Source organism: Camellia sinensis, unplaced genomic scaffold (genome assembly GCF_055761805.1).
Source record: "Camellia sinensis isolate YWXY unplaced genomic scaffold, ASM5576180v1 Unanchor6, whole genome shotgun sequence".
Taxonomy (NCBI): Eukaryota; Viridiplantae; Streptophyta; class Magnoliopsida; order Ericales; family Theaceae; genus Camellia; species Camellia sinensis.
Window position 1 is genome coordinate 9,634,452 of NW_028129474.1, and position 24,550 is coordinate 9,659,001.

The following is a 24,550-nucleotide window of genomic DNA, read 5'->3' on the forward strand; positions in this document are numbered from 1 at the left end:
CACTTATTCATATCCTCTTGCGTGATGGCAGATATGTAATTATGGCTTGTACTTGCCAATTCTCATCCATTAGGGTTTAAACTCTCGGACACTTGTTCAGACACTCTTGCATGATAGCAGATATGTAATTATGGTGTTTACTTGACATTTTCTCATGCCTTAGGGTTTAAACACTCGGACACTTATTCCGACCCTCTTGCGTGATGACAGATATGTAATTATGGTGTTTACTTGCCATTTCTCATCCATTAGGGTTTAAACACTCGGACAGTAATTCAGACCCTCTTGCATGATGGCAGATATGTAATTATGGTGTTTACTTGCCATTTTCTCATGCATTAGTGTTTAAACACCCGGACACTTATTCATATCCTCTTGCGTGATGGCAGATATGTAATTATGGCGTGTACTTGCCATTTCTCATCCATTAGGGTTTAAACTCTCGGACACTTGTTCAGACACTCTTGCGTGATGGCAGATATGTAATTATGGTGTTTACTTGACATTTCTCATGCATTAGGGTTTAAACACTCGGACACTTATTCCGACCCTTTTGCATGATGGCAGATATGTAATTATGGTGTTTACTTGCCATTTCTCATGAATTAGGGTTTAAACACTTGCACAATTACTCGGACTCTCTTGCATGATGGCAGATATGTAATTATGGTGTTTAGTTGCCATTTCTCTTTCATTAGGATTTAAACACTTGTACACTTATTCGGACCCTCTTGCATGATTGCAGATATGCAATTATGGTGTTTACTTGCCATTTCTCAAGCATTACGCTTTAAACACTTGGACACTTATTCCGGCCCTCTTGCATGATAGTAGATATGTAATTATGGTGTTTACTTGCCATTTCTCATCCATTAGGGTTTAAACACTCGGATAGTTATTCAGGCCCTCTTGCATGATGGCAGATATGTAACTATGGTGTTTACTTGCCATTTCTCATGCATTAGGGTTTAAACACTCAGACACTTATTCAGACCCTCTTGCGTGATTGTAGATATGTAACTATGGTATTTGCTTGCCATTTCTCATGCATTAGGGTTTAAACTTTCGGACAGTTATTCAGACCCTCTTGCGTGATGGCAGGTATGTAATTACGGTGTTTCTTGCCATTTCTCATGCATTAGGGTTTAAACACTCCGACACTTATTCAGACCCTCTTGTGTGATGCCAGATATGTAATTATGGTGTTTACTTGCCATTTCTAATCCATTAGGGTTTAAACTCTAAGACACTTGTTCAGACCCTCATGCATGTAGGCAGATATGTAATTATGGTGTTTACTTGCCATTTCTCATGCATTAGGGTTTAAACACTCAGACACTTATTCAGACCCTCTTGCGTGATGGCAGATATGTAATTATGGTGTTTACTTGCCATTTCTCATGCATTAGGGTTTAAATACTCGGACACTTATTCAGACTCTCTTGCGTGATGGCAGATATATAATTATGGTGTTTACTTGCCATTTCTCATCCATTAGGGTTTAAACTCTCGAGCACTTGTTCAGACTGTCTTGCATGATGGCAGATATGTAATTATGGTGTTTACTTGCCATTTCTCATGGATTAGGGTTTAAACCCTCGGACAATTACTCGGACTCCCTTGCATGATGGCAGATATGTAATTATGGTGTTTAGTTGCCATTTCTCTTGCATTAGGATTTAAACACTCGTACACTTATTCATATCCTCTTGCGTGATGGCAGATATGTAATTATGGCTTGTACTTGCCATTTCTCATCCATTAGGGTTTAAACTCTCGGACACTTGTTCAGACACTCTTGCATGATGGCAGATATGTAATTATGGTGTTTACTTGACATTTCTCATGCCTTAGGGTTTAAACACTCAGACACTTATTCCGACCCTCTTGCGTGATGGCAGATATGTAATTATGGTGTTTACTTGCCATTTCTCATCCATTAGGGTTTAAACACTCGGACAGTAATTCAGACCCTCTTGCATGATGGCAGATATGTAATTATGGTGTTTACTTGCCATTTTCTCATGCATTAGGGTTTAAACACCCGGACACTTATTCATATCCTCTTGCGTGATGGCAGATATGTAATTATGGCGTGTACTTGCCATTTCTCATCCATTAGGGTTTAAACTCTCGGACACTTGTTCAGACACTCTTGCATGATGGCAGATATGTAATTATGGTGTTTACTTGACATTTCTCATGCATTAGGGTTTAAACACTCGGATACTTATTCCGACCCTCTTGCATGGTGGCAGATATGTAATTATGGTGTTTACTTGCCGTTTTTCATGAATTAGGGTTTAAACACTTGGACAATTACTCGGACTCTCTTGCATGATGGCAGATATGTAATTATTGTGTTTAGTTGCCATTTATCTTTCATTAGGATTTAAACACTTGTACACTTATTCGGACCCTCTTGCATGATTGCAGATATGCAATTATGGTGTTTACTTGCCATTTCTCAAGCATTACGCTTTAAACACTTGGACACTTATTCCGGCCCTCTTGCGTGATAGTAGATATGTAATTATGGTGTTTACTTGCCATTTCTCATCCATTAGGGTTTAAACACTCCGATAGTTATTCAGGCCCTGTTGCATGATGGCAGATATTTAACTATGGTGTTTACTTGCCATTTCTCATGCATTAGGGTTTAAACACTCAGACACTTATTCAGACCCTCTTGCGTGATGGCAGATATGTAATTATGGTATTTGTTTGCCATTTCTCATGCATTAGGGTTTAAACTTTCGGACAGTTATTCAGACCCTCTTGCGTGATGGCAGGTATGTAATTACGGTGTTTACTTGCCATTTCTCATGCATTAGGGTTTAAACACTCCGACACTTATTCAGACCCTCTTGTGTGATGGCAGATATGTAATTATGGTGTTTACTTGCCATTTCTAATCCATTAGGGTTTAAACTCTAAGACACTTGTTCAGACCCTCATGCATGTAGGCAGATATGTAATTATGGTGTTTACTTTCCATTTCTCATGCATTAGGGTTTAAACACTCAAACACTTATTCAGACCCTCTTGCGTGATGGCAGATATGTAATTATGGTGTTTACTTGCCATTTCTCATGCATTAGGGTTTAAACACTCGGACACTTATTCAGACTCTCTTGCGTGATGGCAGATATGTAATTATGGTGTTTACTTGCCATTTCTCATCCATTAGGGTTTAAACTCTCGAGCACTTGTTCAGACTGTCTTGCATGATGGCAGATATGTAATTATGGTGTTTACTTGCCATTTCTCATGGATTAGGGTTCAAACCCTCGGACAATTACTCGGACTCCCTTGCATGATGGCAGATATGTAATTATGGTGTTTAGTTGCCATTTCTCTTGCATTAGGATTTAAACACTCGTACACTTATTCATATCCTCTTGCGTGATGGCAGATATGTAATTATGGCTTGTACTTGCCATTTCTCATCCATTAGGGTTTAAACTCTCGGACACTTGTTCAGACACTCTTGCATGATGGCAGATATGTAATTATGGTGTTTACTTGACATTTCTCATGCCTTAGGGTTTAAACACTCGGACACTTATTCCGACCCTCTTGCGTGATGGCAGATATGTAATTATGGTGTTTACTTGCCATTTCTCATCCATTAGGGTTTAAACACTCGGACAGTAATTCAGACCCTCTTGCATGATGGCAGATATGTAATTATGGTGTTTACTTGCCATTTTCTCATGCATTCGGGTTTAAACACCCGGACACTTATTCATATCCTCTTGCGTGATGGCAGATATGTAATTATGGCGTGTACTTGCCATTTCTCATCCATTAGGGTTTAAACTCTCGGACACTTGTTCAGACACTCTTGCATGATGGCAGATATGTAATTATGGTGTTTACTTGATATTTCTCATGCATTAGGGTTTAAAGACTCGGACACTTATTCCGACCCTCTTGCATGATGGCAAATATGTAATTATGGTGTTTACTTGCCATTTCTCATGAATTAGGGTTTAAACACTTGGACAATTTCTCGGACTCTCTTGCATGATGGCAGATATGTAATTATGGTGTTTAGTTGCCATTTCTCTTGCATTAGGATTTGAACACTTGTACACTTATTCGGACCCTCTTGCATGATTGCAGATATGCAATTATGGTGTTTACTTGCCATTTCTCAAGCATTACGCTTTAAACACTTGGACACTTATTCGGACCCTCCTGCATGATGGAAGATATGTAATTATGACATTTACCTGCCGTTTCTCGAGCATTAGGATTCGAACACTCAGACACTTCTTTGAACCTTCTTGCGTGATAGCAGCTATGTAATTATGGTGTTTGTTTTCCATTTCTCATGCATTAGAGTTTAAACACTCGGAAACTTATTCAGACACTCTTGCGTGATGGCAGATATGTAATTATGGTGTTTACTTGCCATTTCTCATCCATTAGGGTTTAAACTCTTAGACAGTTATTCAGACCCCCTAGCATGATGGCAGATATGTAATTATGGTGTTTACTTGCCATTTCTCATGCATTAGGGTTTAAACACTCGGACACTTATTCCGACCATCTTGCGTGATGGCAGATATGTAATTATGGTGTTTACTTGCCATTTCTCATCCATTAGGGTTTCTCGGACAGTAATTCAGACCCTTTTGCATGATGGCAGATATGTAATTATGGTGTTTACTTGCCATTTCTCATGCATTAGGGTTTAAACACTCGGACACTTATTCAGATCCTCTTGCGTGATGGCAGATATGTAATTATGGTGTGTACTTGCCATTTCTCATCCATTAGGGTTTAAACTCTTGGACACTTGTTCAGACTCTCTTGCATGATGGCAGATATGTAATTATGGTGTTTATTTGCCATTTCTCATGCATTAGGGTTTAAACACTCGGACACTTATTCCGACCCTCTTGCATGATGGCAGATATGTAATTATGGTGTTTACTTGCCATTTCTCATGAATTAGGGTTTAAACACTTGGACAATTACTCGGACTCTCTTGCATGATGGCAGATATGTAATTATGGTGTTTAGTTGCCATTTCTCTTGCATTAGGATTTAAACACTTGTACACTTATTCGGACCCTCTTGAGTGATTGCAGATATGTAATTATGGTGTTTACTTGCCATTTCTCAAGCATTACGGTTTAAACACTTTAACACTTATTTGGGCCCTCCTGCATGATGGAAGATATGTAATTATGACATTTACCTGCCGTTTCTCGAGCATTTGGATTCGAACACTCGGACACTTATTTGAACCGTCTTGCGTGATAGCAGATATGTAATTATGGTGTTTGCTTGCCATTTCTCATGCATTAGGGTTTAAACACTCGGACACTTATTCCGACCCTCTTGCGTGATGGCAGATATGTAATTATGGTGTTTAGTTGCCATTTCTCTTGCATTAGGGTTTAAACACTCGGACACTTATTCAGATCCTCTTGCTTGATGGCAGATATGTAATTATGGTGTTTACGTGCCATTTCTCAAGCATTAGGGTTTAAACAATCAGACACTTATTCCGACCCTCTTGCATGATAGCAGATACATAATTATGGTGTTCATTTGCCATTTCTCATGCATTAGGGTTTAAACACTCGGACAATTACTCGGACTCTCTTGCAGGATGGCAGATATGTAATTATGGTGTTTAGTTGTCATTTCTCTTGCATTAGGATTTAAACACTCGTACAATTATTCGAACCCTCTTGCGTGATTGCAGATATGTAATTATGGTGTTTACTTGCCATTTCTCAAGCATGACGGTTTAAACACTCGGACACTTATTCGGACCCTCTTGCATAATGGAAGATACGTAATTGTGACATTTACCTGCCGTTTCTCGAGCATTAGGATTCGAACACTCGGACACTTATTTGAACTGTCTTGCGTGATAGCAGATATGTAATTATGGTATTTGCTTGCCAATTCTCTTGCATTAGAGTTTAAACACTCGGAAACTTATTCAGACCCTCTTGCATGATGGCAGATATGTAATTGTGGTGTGTAGTTGCCATTTCTCATGCATTAGCGTTTAAACACTCGGATACTTATTCAGGCCCTCTTGCGTGATGGGAGATATGTAATTATGGTGTTTACTTGCCATTTCTCATCCATTTGGGTTTAAACTCTCTGACAGTTATTCAGACCCTCTAGCATGATGGCAGATATGTAATTATGGTGTTTATTTGCCATTTCTCATGCATTAGGGTTTAAACACTCGGACACTTATTCCGACACTCTTGCGTGATGGCAGATATGTAATTATGGTGTTTACTTGCCATTTCTCATGCATTAGGGTTTAAACACTCGGACACTTATTCCGACCCTCTTGCATGATAGCAGATACATAATTATGGTGTTCATTTGCCATTTCTCATGCATTAGGGTTTAAACACTCGGACAATTACTCGGACTCTCTTGCGTGATGGCAGATATGTAATTATGGTGTTTAGTTGCCATTTCTCTTGCATTAGGATTTAAACACTTGTACACTTATTCGGACCCTCTTGAGTGATTGCAGATATGTAATTATGGTGTTTACTTGCCATTTCTCAAGCATTACGGTTTAAACACTTGAACACTTATTCGGGCCCACCTGCATGATGGAAGATATGTAATTATGACATTTACCTGCCGTTTCTCGAGCATTTGGATTCAAACACTCGGACACTTATTTGAACCGTCTTGCGTGATAGCAGATATGTAATTATGGTGTTTGCTTGCCATTTCTCATGCATTGGGGTTTAACCACTCGGACACTTATTCCGACCCTCTTGCGTGATGGCAGATATGTAATTATGGTGTTTAGTTGCCATTTCTCTTGCATTAGGGTTTAAACACTCGGACACTTATTCAGATCCTCTTGCGTGATGGCAGATATGCAATTATGGTGTTTACGTGCCATTTCTCAAGCATTAGGGTTTAAACACTCGGACACTTATTCAGACCCTCTTGCGTGATGGCAGATATGTAATTATGGTGTTTAGTTGCCATTTGTCTTCCATTAGGGTTTAAACTCTCAGACAATTGTTCAGACCCTCTTGCATGATGGCAGATATGTAATTATGGTGTTTACTTGCCATTTCTCATGCATTTGGGTCTAAACACTCAGACACTCATTCCGACCCTCTTGCATGATAGCAGATACATAATTGTGGTGTTCATTTGCCATTTCTCATGCATTACGGTTTAAACACTTGGACAATTACTCGGACTCTCTTGCATGATGGCAGATATGTAATTATGGTGTTTAGTTGTCATTTCTCTTGCATTAGGAATTAAACACTCGTACAATTATTCGAACCCTCTTGCGTCATTGCAGATATGTAATTATGTTGTTTACTTGCCATTTCTCAAGCATGACGGTTTAAACACTCGTACACTTATTCGGACCCTCTTGCATGATGGAAGATACGTAATTGTGACATTTACCTGCCGTTTCTCGAGCATTAGGATTCGAACACTCGGACACTTATATGAACCGTCTTGCGTGATAGCAGATATGTAATTATGGTATTTGCTTGCCAATTCTCTTCCATTAGAGTTTAAACACTCGGAAACTTATTCAGACCCTCTTGCATGATGGCAGATATGTAATTGTGGTGTGTAGTTTCCATTTCTCATGCATTAGGGTTTAAACACTCGGATACTTTTTCAGACCCTCTTGCGTGATGGCAGATATGTAATTATGCTGTTTACTTGCCATTTCTCATCCATTAGGGTTTAAACTCTCTGACAGTTATTCAGACCCTCTACCATGATGGCAGATATGTAATTATGGTGTTTATTTGCCATTTCTCATACATTAGGGTTTAAACACTCGGACACTTATTCCGACCCTCTTGCGTGATGGCAGATATGTAATTATGGTGTTTACTTGCCATTTCTCATCCATTAGGGTTTAAACTCTCGGACAATAATTCAGACTCTCTCGCATGGTGGCAGATATGTAATTATGGTGTGTACTTGCCATTTCTCATGCATTAGGGTTTAATCTCTCAGACACTTATTCAGATCCTCTTGCGTGATGGCAGATATGTAATTTCGGCGTGTACTTGCCATTTCTCATCCACTAGGGTTCAAACTCTCGGACACTTGTTCAGACTCTCTTGCATGATGGCAGATGTGTAATTATCGTATTTACTTGCCATTTCTCACGCATTAGGGTTTGAACACTCGGACACTTATTCCGACCCTCTTGCATGATGGCAGATATGTAATTATGGTGTTTACTTGCACTTTGTCATGAATTCGGGTTTAAACACTCGGACAATTACTCGGACTCTCGTGCATTATGGCAGATATGTAATTATGGTGTTTAGTTTCCATTTCTCTTGCATTAGGATTTAAACACATGTAAACTTATTCGGACCCTCTTGCATGATTGCAGATATGTAATTATGGTGTTTACTTGCCATTTCTCAAGCATTACGGTTTAAACACTCGGACACTTATTCAGACCCTCTTGCATGATGGAAGATTTGTAATTATGACATTTACCTGCCGTTTCTCGAGCATTTGGATTGGAACACTCGGACACTTATTCAGACCCTCTTGCGTGATGGCAGATATGTAATTATGGTCTTTACTTTCCATTTCTCATCCATTATGGTTTAAACTCTCGGACAGTTATTCAGCCCTCTTGCATGATGGTAGATCTGTAATTATGGTGTTTTCATGCCATTTCTCATGCATTAGGGTTTAAACACTCGGACACTTATTCAGACCCTCTTCCGTGATGGCAGAATTGTAATTATGGTGTTTACTTACCATTTCTCATCCATTAGGGTTTAAACACTCGGACACTTGTTCGGACTCTCTTGCATGATGCCAGATATGTAATTATGGTGTGTACTTGCCATTTCTCATGCGTTAGGGTTTAAACACTCGGATACTTATTCCGACCCTTTTGCATGATGGAAGATATGTAATTATGACATTTACCTGCCGTTTCTCGAGCATTAGGATTCGAAGACTTGGACACTTATTTGAACCGTCTTGCGTGACAGCAGATATGTAATTATGGTGTTTGCTTGCAATTTCTCATGCATTAGGGTTTAAACACTCAGAAACTTATTCAGACCCTCTTGCATGATGGCAGATTTTTGATTATGGTGTTTAGTTGCCATTTCTCATGCATTAGGGTTTAAACAATCGGACACTTATTCAGACCCTCTTGCGTGATGGCAGATATGTAATTATGGTGTTTACCTGCCATTTCTCAACCATTAGGGATTAAACTCTCAGATAGTTATTCAGACCCTCGTGCATGGTGGCAGATATGTAATTATGGTGTTTATTTGCCACTTCTCATGCATTAGGGTTAAACACTCGGACACTTATTCCGACCCCCTTGCATGCTGGCTGATATGTAATTATGGTGTTTACCTGCCATTTCTCATCCATTAGGGTTTAAACTCTCGGGCTGTTATTCAGACCCTCTTGCATGATAGCAGATATGTAATAATGGTGTTTACTTGCCATTTCTCATGCAATAGGGTTTAAACCCTCGGACACTTATTCAGATCCTCTTGCGTGATGGCAGATATGCAATTATGGTGTGTACTTGCCATTTCTCATCCATTAGGGTTTAAACTCTCGGACACTTGTTCAGACCCTCTTGCATGATGGCAGATATGCAATTATGTTGTTTACTTGCCATTTCTCATCCATTAGGGTTTAAACTCTCATACACTTGTTCAGACCCACTTGCATGATGGCAGATATGTAATTATGGTGTTTACTTGCCCTTTCTCATGCATTGGGGTTTAAACACTCGGACACTTATTCCGACCCTCTTGCATGATAGCAGATGTATAATTATGGTGTTCATTTGCCATTTCTCATGCATTAGGGTTTAAACACTCGGACAATTACTCGGACTCTCTTGCATGATGGCAGATATGTAATTGTGGTGTTTAGTTGTCATTTCTCTTGCATTAGGATTTAAACACTCGTACACTTATTCGGACCCTCGTGCATGATTGCAGATATGTAATTATGCTGTTTACGTGCCATTTCTCAAGCATTGCGGTTTAAACACTCGGACACTTATTCGGACCCTCTTGCATGATGGAAGATATGTAATTATGACATTTACCTTCCGTTTCTCGAGCATTAGGATTCGAACACTCGGACACTTATTTGAACCGTCTTGCGTGATAACGGATAAGTAATTATGGTGTTTGCTTGCCATTTCTCTTGCATTAGGGTATAAACACTCGGAAACTTATTCAGACCCTCTTGCATGATGGCAGATATGTAATTGTGGTGTCCAGTTGCCATTTCTAATGCATTAGGGTTTGAACACTCGGACACTTATTAAGACCCTCTTGCGTGATGGCAGATATGTAATTATGGTGTTTACTTGCCATTTCTCATCCATTAGGGTTTAAACTCTCAGACAGTTATTCAGACCCTCTAGCATGATGGCCGATATGTAATTATGGTGTTTATTTGCCATTTCTCATGCATTAGGGTTTAAACATTCGGACACTTATTCCGACCCTCTTGCGTGATGGTAGATATGTAATTATGGTGTTTACTTGCCATTTCTCATCCACTAGGGTTTAAACTCTCGGACAGTAATTCAGACCCTCTTGCATGATGGCAGATATGTAATTATGGTGTTTACTTGCCATTTCTCATGCATTAGGGTTTAAACATTCGGACACTTATTCAGATCCTCTTGCGTGATGGCAGATATGTAATTATGGCGTGTACTTGCCATTTCTCATCCATTATGGTTTAAACTCTTGGACACTTGTTCAGACTCTCTTGCATGATGGCAGATATGTAATTATTGTATTACTTGCCATTTCTCATCCATTAGGGTTTAAACACTCGGACACTTATTCCGACCATCTTGCATGATGGCAGATATGTAATTATGGTGTTTACATGCCATTTCTCATGAATTAGGGTTTAAACACTCGGACAATGACTCGGACTCTCGTGCATGATGGCAGATATGTAATTATGGTGTTTAGTTGCCATTTCTCTTGCATTAGGATTTAAACACATATACACTTATTCGGACCCTCTTGCATGATTGCAGATATGTAATTATGGTGTTTACTTTCCATTTCTCAAGCATTACGGTTTAAACACTCGGACACTTATTCAGACCCTCTTGCATGATGGAAGATATGTAATTATGACATTTACCTGCCGTTTCTCGAGCATTAGGATTCGAACACTCGGACACTTATTTGAACCGTCTTGCGTGATAGCAGAAATGTAATTACGGTGTTTGCTTCCCATTTCTCATGCATTAGGGTTTAAACACTCGGAAAGTAATTCAGACCCTCTTGCATGATGGCTGATATGTAATTATGGTGTTTAGTTGCCATTTCTCATGCATTAGGGTTTAAACACTCGGACACTTATTCAGACCCTCTTGCGTGATGGCAGATATGTAATTATGGTGGTTACTTGCCATTTCTCATCCATTAGGGTTTAAACTCTCGGACAGTTATTCAGATACTCTTGTATGATGGTAGATCTGTAATTATGGTGTTTACTTGCCATTTCTCATGCATTAGGGTTTAAACACTCGGACACTTATTCAGACCCTCTTCCGTGATGGCAGATATGTAATTATTGTGTTTAGTTACCATTTCTCATCCATTAGGGTTTAAACTCTCGGACACTTGTTCAGACTCCCTTGCATGATGGCAGATATGTAATTATGGTGTTTACCAGCCATTTCTCATGCATTAGGCTTTAAACACTCGGACACTTATTCCGACCCTCTTGCATGATAGCAGATATGTAATTATGGTGTTTACTTGCCATTTCTCATGCATTAGGGTTTAAACACTCGGACAATTACTCGGACTCTCTTGCATGATGGCAGATATGTAATTATGGCATTTACCTGCCGTTTCTCGGGCATTAGGATTCGAACACTCGGACACTTATTTGAACCGTCTTGCGTGATAGCGGATATGTAATTATGGTGTTTGCTTGCCATTTCTCATGCATTAGGGTTTAAAAACTCGGACAATTACTCGGACTCTCTTGCATGATGGCAGATATGTAGTTATGGTGTTTAGTTGCCATTTCTCTTGCATTAGGATTTAAACACTCGTACACTTATTCGAACCCTCTTGCATGATTGCAGATATGTAATTATGGTGTTTACTTGCCATGTCTCAAGCGTTACGGTTTAAACACTCGGACACTTATTCGGACCCTCTTGCGTAATGGAAGATATGTAATTATGGCATTTACCTGCCGTTTCTCGAGCATTAGGATTCGAATACTCGGACACTTATTTGAACCGTCTGGCGTGATAGCAGATATGTAATTATGGTATTTGCTTTCCATTGCTCATGCATTACGGTTTAAACACTCGGACACTTATTCGGACCCTCTTGCATGATGGAAGATATGTAGTCATGGCATTTACCTGCCGTTTCTCGAGCATTAGGATTCGAACACTTGGACACTTATTTGAACCGTCTTGCGTGATAGCAGATATGTAATTATGGTGTTTGTTTGCCATTTCTCATGCATTAGGGTTTAAACACTCAGAAACTTATTCAGACCCTCTTGCATGATGGCAGATTTGTGATTACGGTGTTTAGTTGCCATTTCTCATGCATTAGGGTTTAAGCACTCGGACACTTATTCAGACCCTCTTGCGTGATGGCAGATATGTAATTATGGTGTTTACTTGCCATTTCTCATCCATTAGGGATTAAACCCTCAGACAGTTATTCAGACCCTCGTGCATGTTGGCAGATATGTAATTATGGTGTTTAATTGCCACTTCTCAAGCATTGGGGTTAAACATTCGGACACTTATTCCGACCCTCTTGCGTGATGGCAGATATGTAATTATGGTGTTTACTTGCCATTTCTGATCCATTAGGGTTTAAACTCTCGGACAGTTATTCAGACCCTCTTGCAAGATGGCATATACGTAATAATGGTGTTTACTTGCCATTTCACATGCATTAGGGTTTAAACCCTCGGACACTTATTCAGATCCTCTTGCGTGATGGCAGATATGTAGATATGGTGTGTACTTTCCATTTCTCATCCATTAGGGTTTAAACTCTCAGACACTTGTTCAGACTCTCTTGCATGATGGCAGATATGTAATTATGGTGTTTACTTGCCATTTCTCATGCATCAGGGTTTAAACATTCAGACACTTATTCTGACCCTCTTGCATGATGGCGGATATGTAATTATGGTGTTTATTTGACATTTCTCTTGTATTAGGGTTTAAACACTCGGACAAATGCGCGGACTCTCTCGCATGATGGCAGATATGTAATTATGGTGTTTAGTTGCCATTTCTCTTGCATTAGGATTTCAACACTCGTACACTTATTCAGACCCTCTTGCATGATTGCAGATATGTAATTCTGGTGTTTACTTGCCATGTCTCAAGCATTACGGTTTAAACACTCGGACACTTATTCTAACCCTCTTGCATGATAGAAGATATGTAATTATGACATTTACCTGCCGTTTCTCGAGCATTAGGATTCGAACACTCGGACACTTATTTGAACCGTCTTGCGTGATTGCAGATATGTAATTATTGTGTTTGCTTGCCATTTCTCATGCATTAGGGTTTAAACACTCGGACACTTATTCAGACCCTCTTGCGTGATGGTGTAGACACCCCATTTTTGACCCTCCTCAAGACTTGGACGTCACCGTTTGAACACTCGGTGATTATCCATGATTGTGTTCGTTTGGAGTTCCCGGAGGTCTCGGCTCGCGCGCCCTACCTCAGGATCTCCGAACTTGACCGTGTGGTGTCCGGTTTTACACCGAACACTTTTGTTTTGCCTTAGAAGGGCAGGGAATGTCTTGTGAGACACCCCCATACACCACCGGCAGTGGCTGGAGGCCACCGGCCGGTCTTTTTCTTCCATCGGCACTTTTGTTTGCCGGTCGGCACACTTTATTGCCGGTCGGCATAAGATGTTGCCGGTCGGCACTGTTTTTTGCCGGAATAGCTTTTTTGGGCAGCCGACCACTGTTCCTCCACTTTATGGAGATATTTTGTGCCAGCTGTGATAGCTGGCACCAACTCCTTTCCCCTCCATACACGTGTATGGAGGGATTTCCCCCTAGCCAAGCTTGTTGTATAAGCTTTGCAAGAGGGATCCTTATAAGAGGAGGTCCTCCCTCTTGGTTCTAGGTTAGACTCTTAGAAGCAAAAACCAGCCCTTAACAATATAGATACACTCTATCTCTATATCTCCCTCTTCCCCTTCCTTTGTGTGTGTTTCTTGGCCCAAAAGGTGTGTTTTACCTTACTTTTGCACCATTACACACACTATCACACCTTAGTCCGAGATTGAGGGACTTGGGGGATTTGTTTCTTGAGTTTTGGACTGGTTTTGATCCAAAGAAGGAGGTTAGACCATTTGTTCTTCAAGGGTTCTTCAAGGGTGAGCATCTTCCCTTTTATTCCCCAAACTTGCATTGGTTTTCTACCTATTTTGTTTATTGTTTTGGCTCTTGTGTATAACATAAAAAAGGTTCATATTCTCCTGCTCTAACACTTTCATTGAGGTCTCTTTGTGGTTAGATCGCAAACTCACCCTCATAGGCCTTGTTTGGCCTATTTTGGTACCCTTTTGATAAGGTTTTGTTCACTTCGGCATTTTGATCTTTTGATCACCAAAAATCAGTGTATTTTCGTGTCAAAAAAGTTGGTTTGAAGTCTTGCATAGGGGAGGGACACCCCTCTCCCTTTATGGTTTTGTTCACTTGCTTTTTGGGCTCAAAAGGATAGCATGTGTACTTGTTGTTTCTTGGCTTCATTTCAGTACTTTTTTAGGCATCTTAGGTCTTACATAATCTCTGTTTTTGGTCGGATTTGGACCCTCTTGCATGCTTGTGATATTTGCTTTGTATTGCTCCATTTTGCTTAAAAGTATACCCCATGATTAGGCCATGATTTTTGTGTGTGTTGGCTTGGTTCCATGGAGTATTTGGCATTATTTTTCCATGTTTAAAATCTGTTGGTTATCAACTTGGTCATGTTTAGCATGTTTGTTAGAGTTGCTTTGTATTTTGGCTTGGAAGCCTTGAGCATTTTGACCTCTAGCATGCATGGTTGTGTTTACCCTTTTGATTTGGCATCATCTAGGGTCATATTTTAGTCCAAGAATCATGCTTGTATGTGTGCATGCATGGCCTCTTTCATGCCTTGAAGATGTGTCCTCTTATGCCTAAGAATGAGCCTTAGTTTGTTTGCTTCATGGGGGATATCTTAGTTGCCATATTAGGAGCTTCTTGGGGTCCTATCTTGCATGCATAAATTCCCTTTTGGGCTTGTTTTGATCATGCCATGAGTGGTCATGGTAATGGGGGTGGGTTGTCTCCTCTTTGTGTCTTAACTTTGGGGCCATGAATTTGCTTGATAACATGAGTTGATTGCCTACCATTTTAAGCACCTTTGGTCACTGTTTTGAGGAGGGTAAGGGTCTGTCCCTTTGTTTTTTTTTAAGCCCTCTTGCATGCTTGCTCCATGTTTGTTGGATAGTTGTTCCATTAAGCTTTGTAGCACATCAATTCCATGGTCAATTTGCTTCATGTTTGCATCATGTTTGTATCTTGTGTGCTTGGTATCATACATTTTGTCATCATAGTTGCATATTGCTTGTCGTGTTTTACATCTTGGTGGTATGACACATTTGAGGCTTGTGAGCATTACATGCATTGCATTTACTTGGTTTCGGGTGTCAAACCAAGTGCGGGAGTCAAGGACCATTCATACTTCAAGTGATGTTATGTGCCTTGATCCCCGGTCATCGGGACCTTTGACTCCAATTTGATAAGGCCCCGGTTTTCACGTTATTTGTTGCATGCATTTTCATATCAAATAGCAAATTTGATCCATTGAGTCATCATGCACCTTAGATGACTCAAAGATCGAAGGTCATGCTTCTTTGAGTTCGAAATATGATAAGAAGTAGGACCATGCTTACATGTGTCCAAGAACCCCATGCCATGCATTGTCTGTTCTCTGTTTTGCTGTCAAATTGTCTGCTGCAGGAAGTTTCTGCCGACCGGCAGAATTTAGTGCCGACCGGCACTATCTGGAATGCCGATGGGTCTGATAAAGTGCCGACGGGAATTTTGGAGTGCCGGTGGCAATTCTGTCTGGCCGGTGGTGCTCTGCAAGATGCAGAGAGCTTGCTCCAGCACTTTGGTAATTTTCGGAAAGACAAGGCAGTACAAACAGAGGCGATAAGAGTATAGTACGGGTTTTCCGGGCAGGACGGATTCGAGCATGCATCATCTGCGCGCCCCGAGGCAGAGGCTGTGGCCACCCTCTTCATTCTTTTGCCTCCTTTTTTTAATTAATTAGGAAATTTTGTAATAATTTTATTTGTTCATTATTTTGGGACTGTAATATTAATTTGGACCCTCCGAGTGAGGGCACAACTGTAATAAGTGTGGGTGAGTGTGATGTATGTCTTCCAACCCCACGTCTTTCTCCCTTTTATTTATCCGCTTTTGATGGTTAGATTAGGGCATATTTCAATTAGCATACAGTATGACAGCATGTTTGCATCATTCATCTGTATTGCATGCATCGGGCTCGGCGCATCATACTAACTGCATTGTACTTTCAATTCCAAATTGAATACATGAATCAGTTGGTTGCATATCGTATGTAATATTTAGGTTAACCGAGCCTAACTAAAATTGCATCTTGTATGTGTTGCATTAGGCAAAATAATATGAACTAGGACACGCACATTTGCTAACTAGTTATTGTTTTGGCACGGAGTACAATGTAAGTGGTTATGCTTTAGCATCCAGCATGCGTGTGAATGTTTCCATAATAGTATGCTTGCCATGCGGCTAAGTGCTTACATGAGATAAACTGCTTGAATGCCTGTGGGTGGAGGTCAAATTGCTTAAATTGGGATAATGCGTTAAAACTGCGATTTTTTTTAAGCCCACTTGAAGGTGGCAAAACCTGCATTTTAGCCTACTTACGAGTAGCAAACCATTTTCAAAAACAAACATGGAAATGTTTTATTCTAATTTGAGCGATTTGGTCTATACTTGTTTGCTGCGCGCATAACATAGTAATTCTAAGCTAACAATTGGTTTAAGAACACATAAAGTTTTCAAAAATGGATATCACGGTTAGTAGAGGCCGGTCTTCGGACCGGGCGAAAGGGGGTGCTCATAGCTGACCTTCCCCGATCGTACCCAAGCTCCCGAGCCGAGACAACTCCGGTGATGACGGACATGTGGCCTTCGGCACCGAGTCAGGGTTTCCTAAATTTCCCCATTTTAAAAATATTTAGGTGGCGACTCTGTATCTGGCAAAGCAGTCCATGTTTGGCACTACTTTTTCAAAAAATCAGTTTCTCAAAACGATTTGCCAGATTTGGACTCTTTGGTTCAGATTAAGAACCGTGACACAAATCGAGTCCGAACTGTAGCACGAGGTCCCACGCGGGCGCTGCTACAGTTTCTGGCGACTCTGCTGGGGACTTTTAGAGAGTTTGACTCGAACTCGTGATATCCTGTTTTTGATCTCATTTATGTGTTTTTTTTGCATTACATGTGCATTGGTGCGCCTAGGAACACAGTGTTTGCCATCTGCCATTCCTGAACGGTTTGCCGGAGGCTTGTCTTGTCAAGGCATGTCCATAAGGCTGACCGGCTATGGGCTCTGACAGTGTGGGAACACAAACCCCGGTTTACCGGGGCACCCTTTTTTTTGACCATTCGACCTAGTGCATATTCGGAATCCATAGTGACCATTCCAAGCTAGGACAGGTTGCTTACCCGATTATAGGTTGTTTGAAACCGCTGCGTGCGTAGTGAAATCCTAGTTCCTGACAAAATAGGACAGGGAAACCCTACCCCAACATAGGGGTGTTTTGGCTCTCTCTTACTTGCTATGTGCTTTTAGAGTGTATCTCTACAGGAATGTACATACCAGTTTGCAAGTTTGGGGCATCAGGCCTAAGGGCATTGGTATCAGAATTTGAGAATCAGTTATCCGCGGGTATCAGATTCAGTATTTTGGGGAACAGAAATCTGGGAACAGTGATCAGCAGTAGGGAACAGTTGTTCGGCTACACCCGTGTTTGATCAGTTTGGGCTGAAGTGCTGTCTGTTTTTCTTTCAGTCCAGCGAATTGCAGAGTTGATACAGAACAGCCAGTGTCTCCCCTTTGCTGAGGCAAGATTCATGGCGACACAAAGTTCAGAAGAAATTGTGGTCATGACAGCCGCACCGGAGCAGGGAACCACTCCGCAGAATGAAGCCAGCATCAGTATGTCATATCCGCCCAGGTCGCCCGTTGTGCACCCGGTTTGGGCTCCCCAGTTATACCAGGCTCGTGAGCCCACCACCTTCGAATTGATGGGGATGATAGGCGATCTCCAAAGGTCTGTGGCAGACCTCGCCTATGGAATGTCGGCTTCACCACCAGCGGCACCGTATGCCGGGAATTTTGTACCACAGGAGCCCCCGCTACTGGGGCGGATTGTGATAGAGCTCAGCCAGCCAGAGATGGCTTCTGGCTATAGCCACGATATGTCAGCACTAACCCCGACCCTCGATCAGGCTGAGGCCAAAGGAAAGGACAAGGCAAAGGTAGATGCCGACCCTATTGAACAACTGCTGTGGGCAGTCGAGGCTCTGAAGGCCAGAGGGATGAACAAGCAACAAACATCCGCAATAGTGACCAAAGCTATAGATGATGCTTTCCCCGCTCCAACCAAAGGCAGTTCAAGCCAGGCAGAAAACCGGGATGGGCCCCGTCATGCCCAAACAGTTCCTGTTGTTCCCAACCCTGCACCGGGAAAGGTTCAAAAAGCCAAGGCAGCGCCAGCTGATCCTTTCGCCAGCGCGTCTGGCAAGAATCCTCAAACTGCAAAGTACCTACCTCGAGGGCGCAGAGTCTTTCACGACCTCCACATGCCTTTGTCTAGGGCATTGTTGATATTGGCGAAGAATGGGCATCTTAAGCCTTTGGAGCCCCGACCGCTCCCGAAGAATCTCCCCGCCACCCATGATGCTACCTTGTACTGCGCGTACCATCAACAGTCCGGTCACAGCACCGATGGATGTTCCCGCCTTCGCCATGAAGTGCAGGATTTGATTGATAATAAGGTTATCCTACCACCTACCTCAGGCAAGCCCGTCACCACTCAGTTGTTGGATTTCGAGGGCTCAGATACTGCGAGTATGTAAAGTGAACCGCCTGCGGGCAACATTTGGTATTTTTTTTGATGAAGCGTTTGGCACGCATTTTTGAGCATCGGTGAAACCGAGTTTTGTAAATTCTGGCTTGGATATCGAGTCGGTCTTTTGTTTTGAGTCTGTCTCTTTGTCTTGAGTCAGTCTTTTTTTGCTTAAGGGTCTGTCTTGTTGTATCGAGTCAGTCCCCGTTGTATATAATACCCGGTGATTCAGGGGTTGTTGTCCCGAACACCGTCTTGTTTTATTATTATCTGTTTTTGTTTTGAGTCTGTTCCTGCCGAGGGGCCAGTTACACCAACAGAGCCGATTGAAACAGCTGTTGCTATCTCAACCTTCATGCTTGCTTTCAGCATAAGGACCAGAGAATTTGAATGGGCTGACAGTACATCTCGCCTGCTCTCCTGCGCACCAAACTCATAGCATTAACCTAAGTTTTCAAAAAAAAACTTTTTGAACACTGCGGTGATGAAAACGAAGAGGAAGGAATTCCTTGGGTTTTGTAAAATTTTGATCATTTTGAGAGAAAGAGAGGCGTGCTAAGCCTTTTTATGAATGAAATCATGCTTGTCGGCGTGAGTACTGAGAAGGACCCTGGCCTGATCCAGATTGGTTCCACACTATCTTCGGCACGAGCGATTCGTCGCTTTCTTAAAAACTTTCAAAAACAAATATTTTACGCGGCCTTGTGAAGACCTGTGTGGAATCGTTCTTGAGATCGCGCAGCTTAGGATCGCTCTCAGCCTCAAGATTCAACCCGCTCCGACTTTGAACCCATTCAGACTGTTCAAAAAGTTCAACGGACAAACGCCATGAAAGGCCCGTGTGGCCAGTTTTGAGGTAGCCTTCGATCAAGAAGCATCAAGGCCGAATCAGAAGGAGTAGATCTCGCCGGAAGAAGCTCGTAGAGTAACCCTGATGGGTTCTCCGCAAATCAGTGCAACAGCCGTTCTCTTAGACACGGAGAGGCTTCCAGTTCAGGAACCATTTGGCATGGACTTGCTACACTTTTACCCTTTGAGAGGCTCGCTGGGCCGAAAACCCAGAAGGGCGACCCAGGCAAAAGTTAGAGCAAGAGAAAAATACAAAAAAAAAAGAAGAAAAGAAAAGAAAAGACAAAAGATACCAAAAAGAAAAGAAAAAGAAAAATGCAAAAGAAATGAAGAAGAAATAGAAAATGAAAAGAAGCTCGCAAGGTCGAAAACCCGCATTGGGCGCCTTGGCAAAAATAAGAGCCAAACAAAGTGAAGGTTAAAATACCCGAGTGGACCTTAACCGGAACTACGTAAGGCTTGATTCCCATGTTTGGGATACGAAGGCAACTTCATCATGAAGTCCAGCCCCCAACGCTTTCATAAGCGTCTCAGTCCATGCAATGGTTTCAATTTCGTTCCAAAGTCCAGTGGCCAACACCCTTCAAGGTGACTGTGTCCATATATGTGTTGTGACCGTCTTCGTCATCGCTGTGTCTAAGAGCTCGACCACCGCCAATGAAGACTGTCTGTGAATTGCTGCGGCACCATCCCAAACAAGGGGCAACTTTCCGTTGCCACGAGCCGCTGTGAGCCGCCTTTCAAACTAGGGGCAACTTTCCGTTGCCTCCCACCCTCCTTCAAACCAGGGGCAATTTTCCATTGCCTCCGATCCGAGGTCGCGCATCTCGAAGAGTAAGTTCCATGCTTGTTGAGCATCAGCTGTTTGAAAAATAATTTTTGAAAATTTTTACTGAGGTTGACTATTTTCTCGAAAACTATTTCATTTTCCAAAACCGGACCATTGTCTTGGACCCAAAAGGAAAATTTTCAGTGCTTGCTGCCTGACTTGCATGCTTTTCAAATCAAAAGTCGAACAAGTACGTTAATCCGACTCTCGTTTTGATCAAAACCGTTTTGGTAGAAAGCAAAAACGAAAGAATGGTTAAAATGATGAACTAGGGGCACAGTTGAGCCAGGCGTTCTGTCTCTCCCCCGTCATCGACGTACTTGCCAGAAGAGCACTCTGCCCACCAGAAGAAATAGCTGTGAGCTGACGGCATCGGGCGTGAACCCACACCTTTCTATCAATCACCCCGGGGAGGGATGAAAAATGAGAGAATGAAGAATAGAGAGGTGTAAGTTGAGAGAAAAGCGAGGAAAAGGGTTTCGAGAGAAAATCCGAGCTTGAGAATTGAGTGATGTGAGAATCACAAATAAGAAGGGGTGGGAAACAATACCCAGATTGAACTGGCTCCTCGTGGTCCGAGGTCCCCCATCTTTGGTTACGCGTCTGCGTGTCGTGTCTCTTTCATTTGACGGTCTCGTCTTTTGTTTTTAGACTTTCCCGAGCGTGTCTCGTTGTGTTTAGGTCGTGTACCTATATTTGAGTCCTTTCCGCTCTGTTCAGTGGTAGGCTCGATATCCCGGTTTGAAAAACCCTCATTCGATTTCAAAAATCGCTTATGCTCAGAATGCTGTGCCATTCTCTACATTGGAACGTGTTCCGACTCCAACCGGTTCCATCTTTGAGGTCCGTCCTGATTAGATTGGGCTGTCTTGTTTGAGAATTGCAGTGTGCAGAATGAACTGAATGCTGTGTTTTGGGCTGTATGCAGATCAATCCCCAACAGAGTAAGGGCTGTGTGTCTAAGAATCAGGCAGTGGGTTGCTTGGGTTGTTTCGGTTGTTAGCTGTTTAAGTTATCTGATTATTACAGTGCAAGTGTTCAATTTTCAGACAACCAATCAATTCCATTTACATTGAGGTGTAACATGATGAGATGCGATGCAATGCATGAAATGTGTAAAAGTAAACACTTTTTCAGATAAAAAGTTCGTTTCGTTTCATTTCATTATCTTTTTCAAATGTACAAGCTTTGGAAACAAAACCTGCCTGTGGCAGTACAAGGTAATCTATCTACCAACCAAAAAGAAAAGTACAAGGAAAGAAAGAAAAGATAACAAAAATCTGCATCTGTGTCGATCACTCCAAGGGCCGTCAGTCCGTCCTGGCCCTCTTCCTGGACGAAGGTCCAGGAGCACCAACAGCGTCGTCATCAGAGCCCGAGCTAGAACCGTCTGCGGTCTCCTCCTCCGACGACCCTGCCTCCGCCTCTGACTCCTCGTCGTCGTCATCGTCCGGGACTGGAGCCCGAGAGCTGCTCCCGACGTGAGTACGCCCACCCCTAGTGCGGGGAAATATCCTGCCCTCCTCATCTCTACCCCGGGCAGGGACAGAAGGTCTGGCTGGAGCACCTCCTGCCATGGGAATCTGGAAGGGAGGCTGAAAAAGCACACAAAAAGTGAAATGCATCAGTATACTGTAGACAGTTTATCAGTGCAGAATGCAGTGTATGGATACAGTGTATGAATGCCGTGAGCAGTTTGTCAGTACAGAGTTTAGTGCAGAATGCAGTGTATGCAGTGCTCAGATACAGTGAGATCAGTGTATCAGATGTTGTGCCGTGAATCAGATTATGCGAAGCAGTGTATGAATGGTTTGAGGCCAGTGTCAGAAGGACATACCGGTATGCTGTAGACAGCCAGAAGGTCAAATGTCCGCTGGAGCATCCCCATCATCGAGGCATTCATCGCCAACGACTGACGGGTGTACTCAGGAGAAGCCTGCAAAGGTATCAGATGCATTAGTATTCTGTGGAATATCAGTAAACTGAAGTGAGATAACTGTACGAAGTGCAGTGATACATACCGGCGGAAGGTCGGGGATGTCAGTGAACTCATGCCCAGCTGGTGGAGGGGCGAAGGGGATCTGATAGGTCGCCCCACCCTGCCCCTGGAAAGTCAGTACAGCAGGCAGGGCAGGCCAGCCAGCTCCTCGTCCTCCCCGCGCTCCGCCCCTGCCACGGACTCGGGCCCTCCTCGAAGATCCAGCCCCTGCTCCTGCTCCGGCCCCAGCCGCCGATGCTACAGGCCTGGCCCCCTCTGCTCGACGACCGCTCAAAGGTCGCATCAGGTACGTCCGCACGTACTCCTGATAGTCGCCGGTGCCTCGGAAGCCGGCCTCCTCCCAGCCGATGGAGTAATCATCCAGCTGCTCAGGGGTCAGCCCCTCGGTCTCCCTCATCTCTGCAGGAGGGTGAGCCGGGACTATCTGCTCAGGTAACCCGCGGGTCTGGCGTAGAAAACGCTCCCCCAGGTACCAAGCCCGACAGACCGGGCCCTCTAGCAGAATCCGGAAACGCGAGGTCTCCTCAGCACCAGGGAACCGACCCCGCATCGCCGACGGCAAGGAAGCCCATGGCCGCCATGTGATCTGAAAGTAACAGACAGTTTGTTATCTACTGTTATTGAAACATGCAGTGGGAAAGCGAAGCTAAACGAACTGAAAGTAAAGCATACCTCTGTGGGGGTGATGGTGTCGAAGTATCGGCGGAAGAAGCCGAATGTCTCCCGAGGTCGCCGGGTGCATCCCCCGTCAAAGCGACTCGAGAAAGGAACAGCCGGAGGAGGCTCCGCAACTGGCACAGGTGCAAGCCTAGGGAAGTAGGCATAAACCCACAACTGCAAAACAGATGTCAGTATGACCTTCAGATAAAGCAGGGTATACAGAATAAAGCAGAAATGGCAGAGTCGTGTGTTGTGCAGTGTATTGTGTGCAGTGTACAGTGTGAGCAGTGTACAGTCAGTGTAAAACAGAATGTATGTGTGTGCCGTGTGTACAGTATACAGTGAGTGTAACGCAGACTACAGTGTGTGCAGTATACAGAGTACAGAAAGTACGAGACAGAAATGAAAAGTGGAGAAGAAATGTACCTCCCAAGCTCGCCAGTAACCTCCGAGCAGCTGGCCGCTGCCGCGAGAAGCCGAGCTCATATATCCGTATAAGGTGGCCAGAGCAGCGCCGCCCCAATCGAAGTGCAGAATATCTCAGACGTCCACCAGTGCACTGAGAAGGCAGAGAGGCACGGTGTTCGCCCGGTCGGCGAAGATAGTAGTCCCGAAAAGGAACATGAGGAAGCCCCGAGCATATCTCTCCACGTCCTCCTCGGTCATCTGAGTCTCCTCCCCCAATGCGGGCAGGACCCTGAACTGTGCCTCGAACCAGGAATAGCGGACGAAGCCTGGGCGAGCTAGCGGAGGGGCCTCCCCCAGTAAATGAACCTGAGCGGCGGTCCACTCATCCATCGCTATGTCGAAGGGGATCGGATCACCCCCTACCCCGATGCCTGTGAGCATCGAGAAGTCATAAGGGGTCATCGTCATATCCCCTGCGGCAGAAAAGTGGAAAGAATCGGTGGTGTCCCACCACCTCTCCGCCAGAGCAGGAAGAAGAGGTCTGCAGGTGGACAACCTAGAGAGCCCTCGGCAGAAGGTGCCGAAGCCCGCTCGGTCCACGAT

General features: G+C 43.1%; 1 protein-coding gene across 1 annotated transcript in view; it reads right to left on the minus strand.

Annotated features, from left to right (window-relative positions):
• Nucleotides 1-24,068, minus strand: part of LOC145818246 (uncharacterized) — an 86,115-nt gene extending 62,047 nt beyond the window's left edge. The window contains exons 1-5 of the mRNA XM_082912887.1: nt 23,966-24,068; nt 23,552-23,713; nt 22,902-23,465; nt 22,718-22,816; nt 22,370-22,475 (exon numbers count right to left, since the gene is read on the minus strand). Coding sequence (XP_082769013.1) covers nt 22,370-22,475; nt 22,718-22,816; nt 22,902-23,465; nt 23,552-23,713; nt 23,966-24,025 — 991 coding nt within the window. The 5' untranslated portion in view covers nt 24,026-24,068. The remainder of the gene's footprint in view (nt 1-22,369; nt 22,476-22,717; nt 22,817-22,901; nt 23,466-23,551; nt 23,714-23,965) is intronic.
• Between the last annotated feature and the right edge of the window lie 482 nt (nt 24,069-24,550).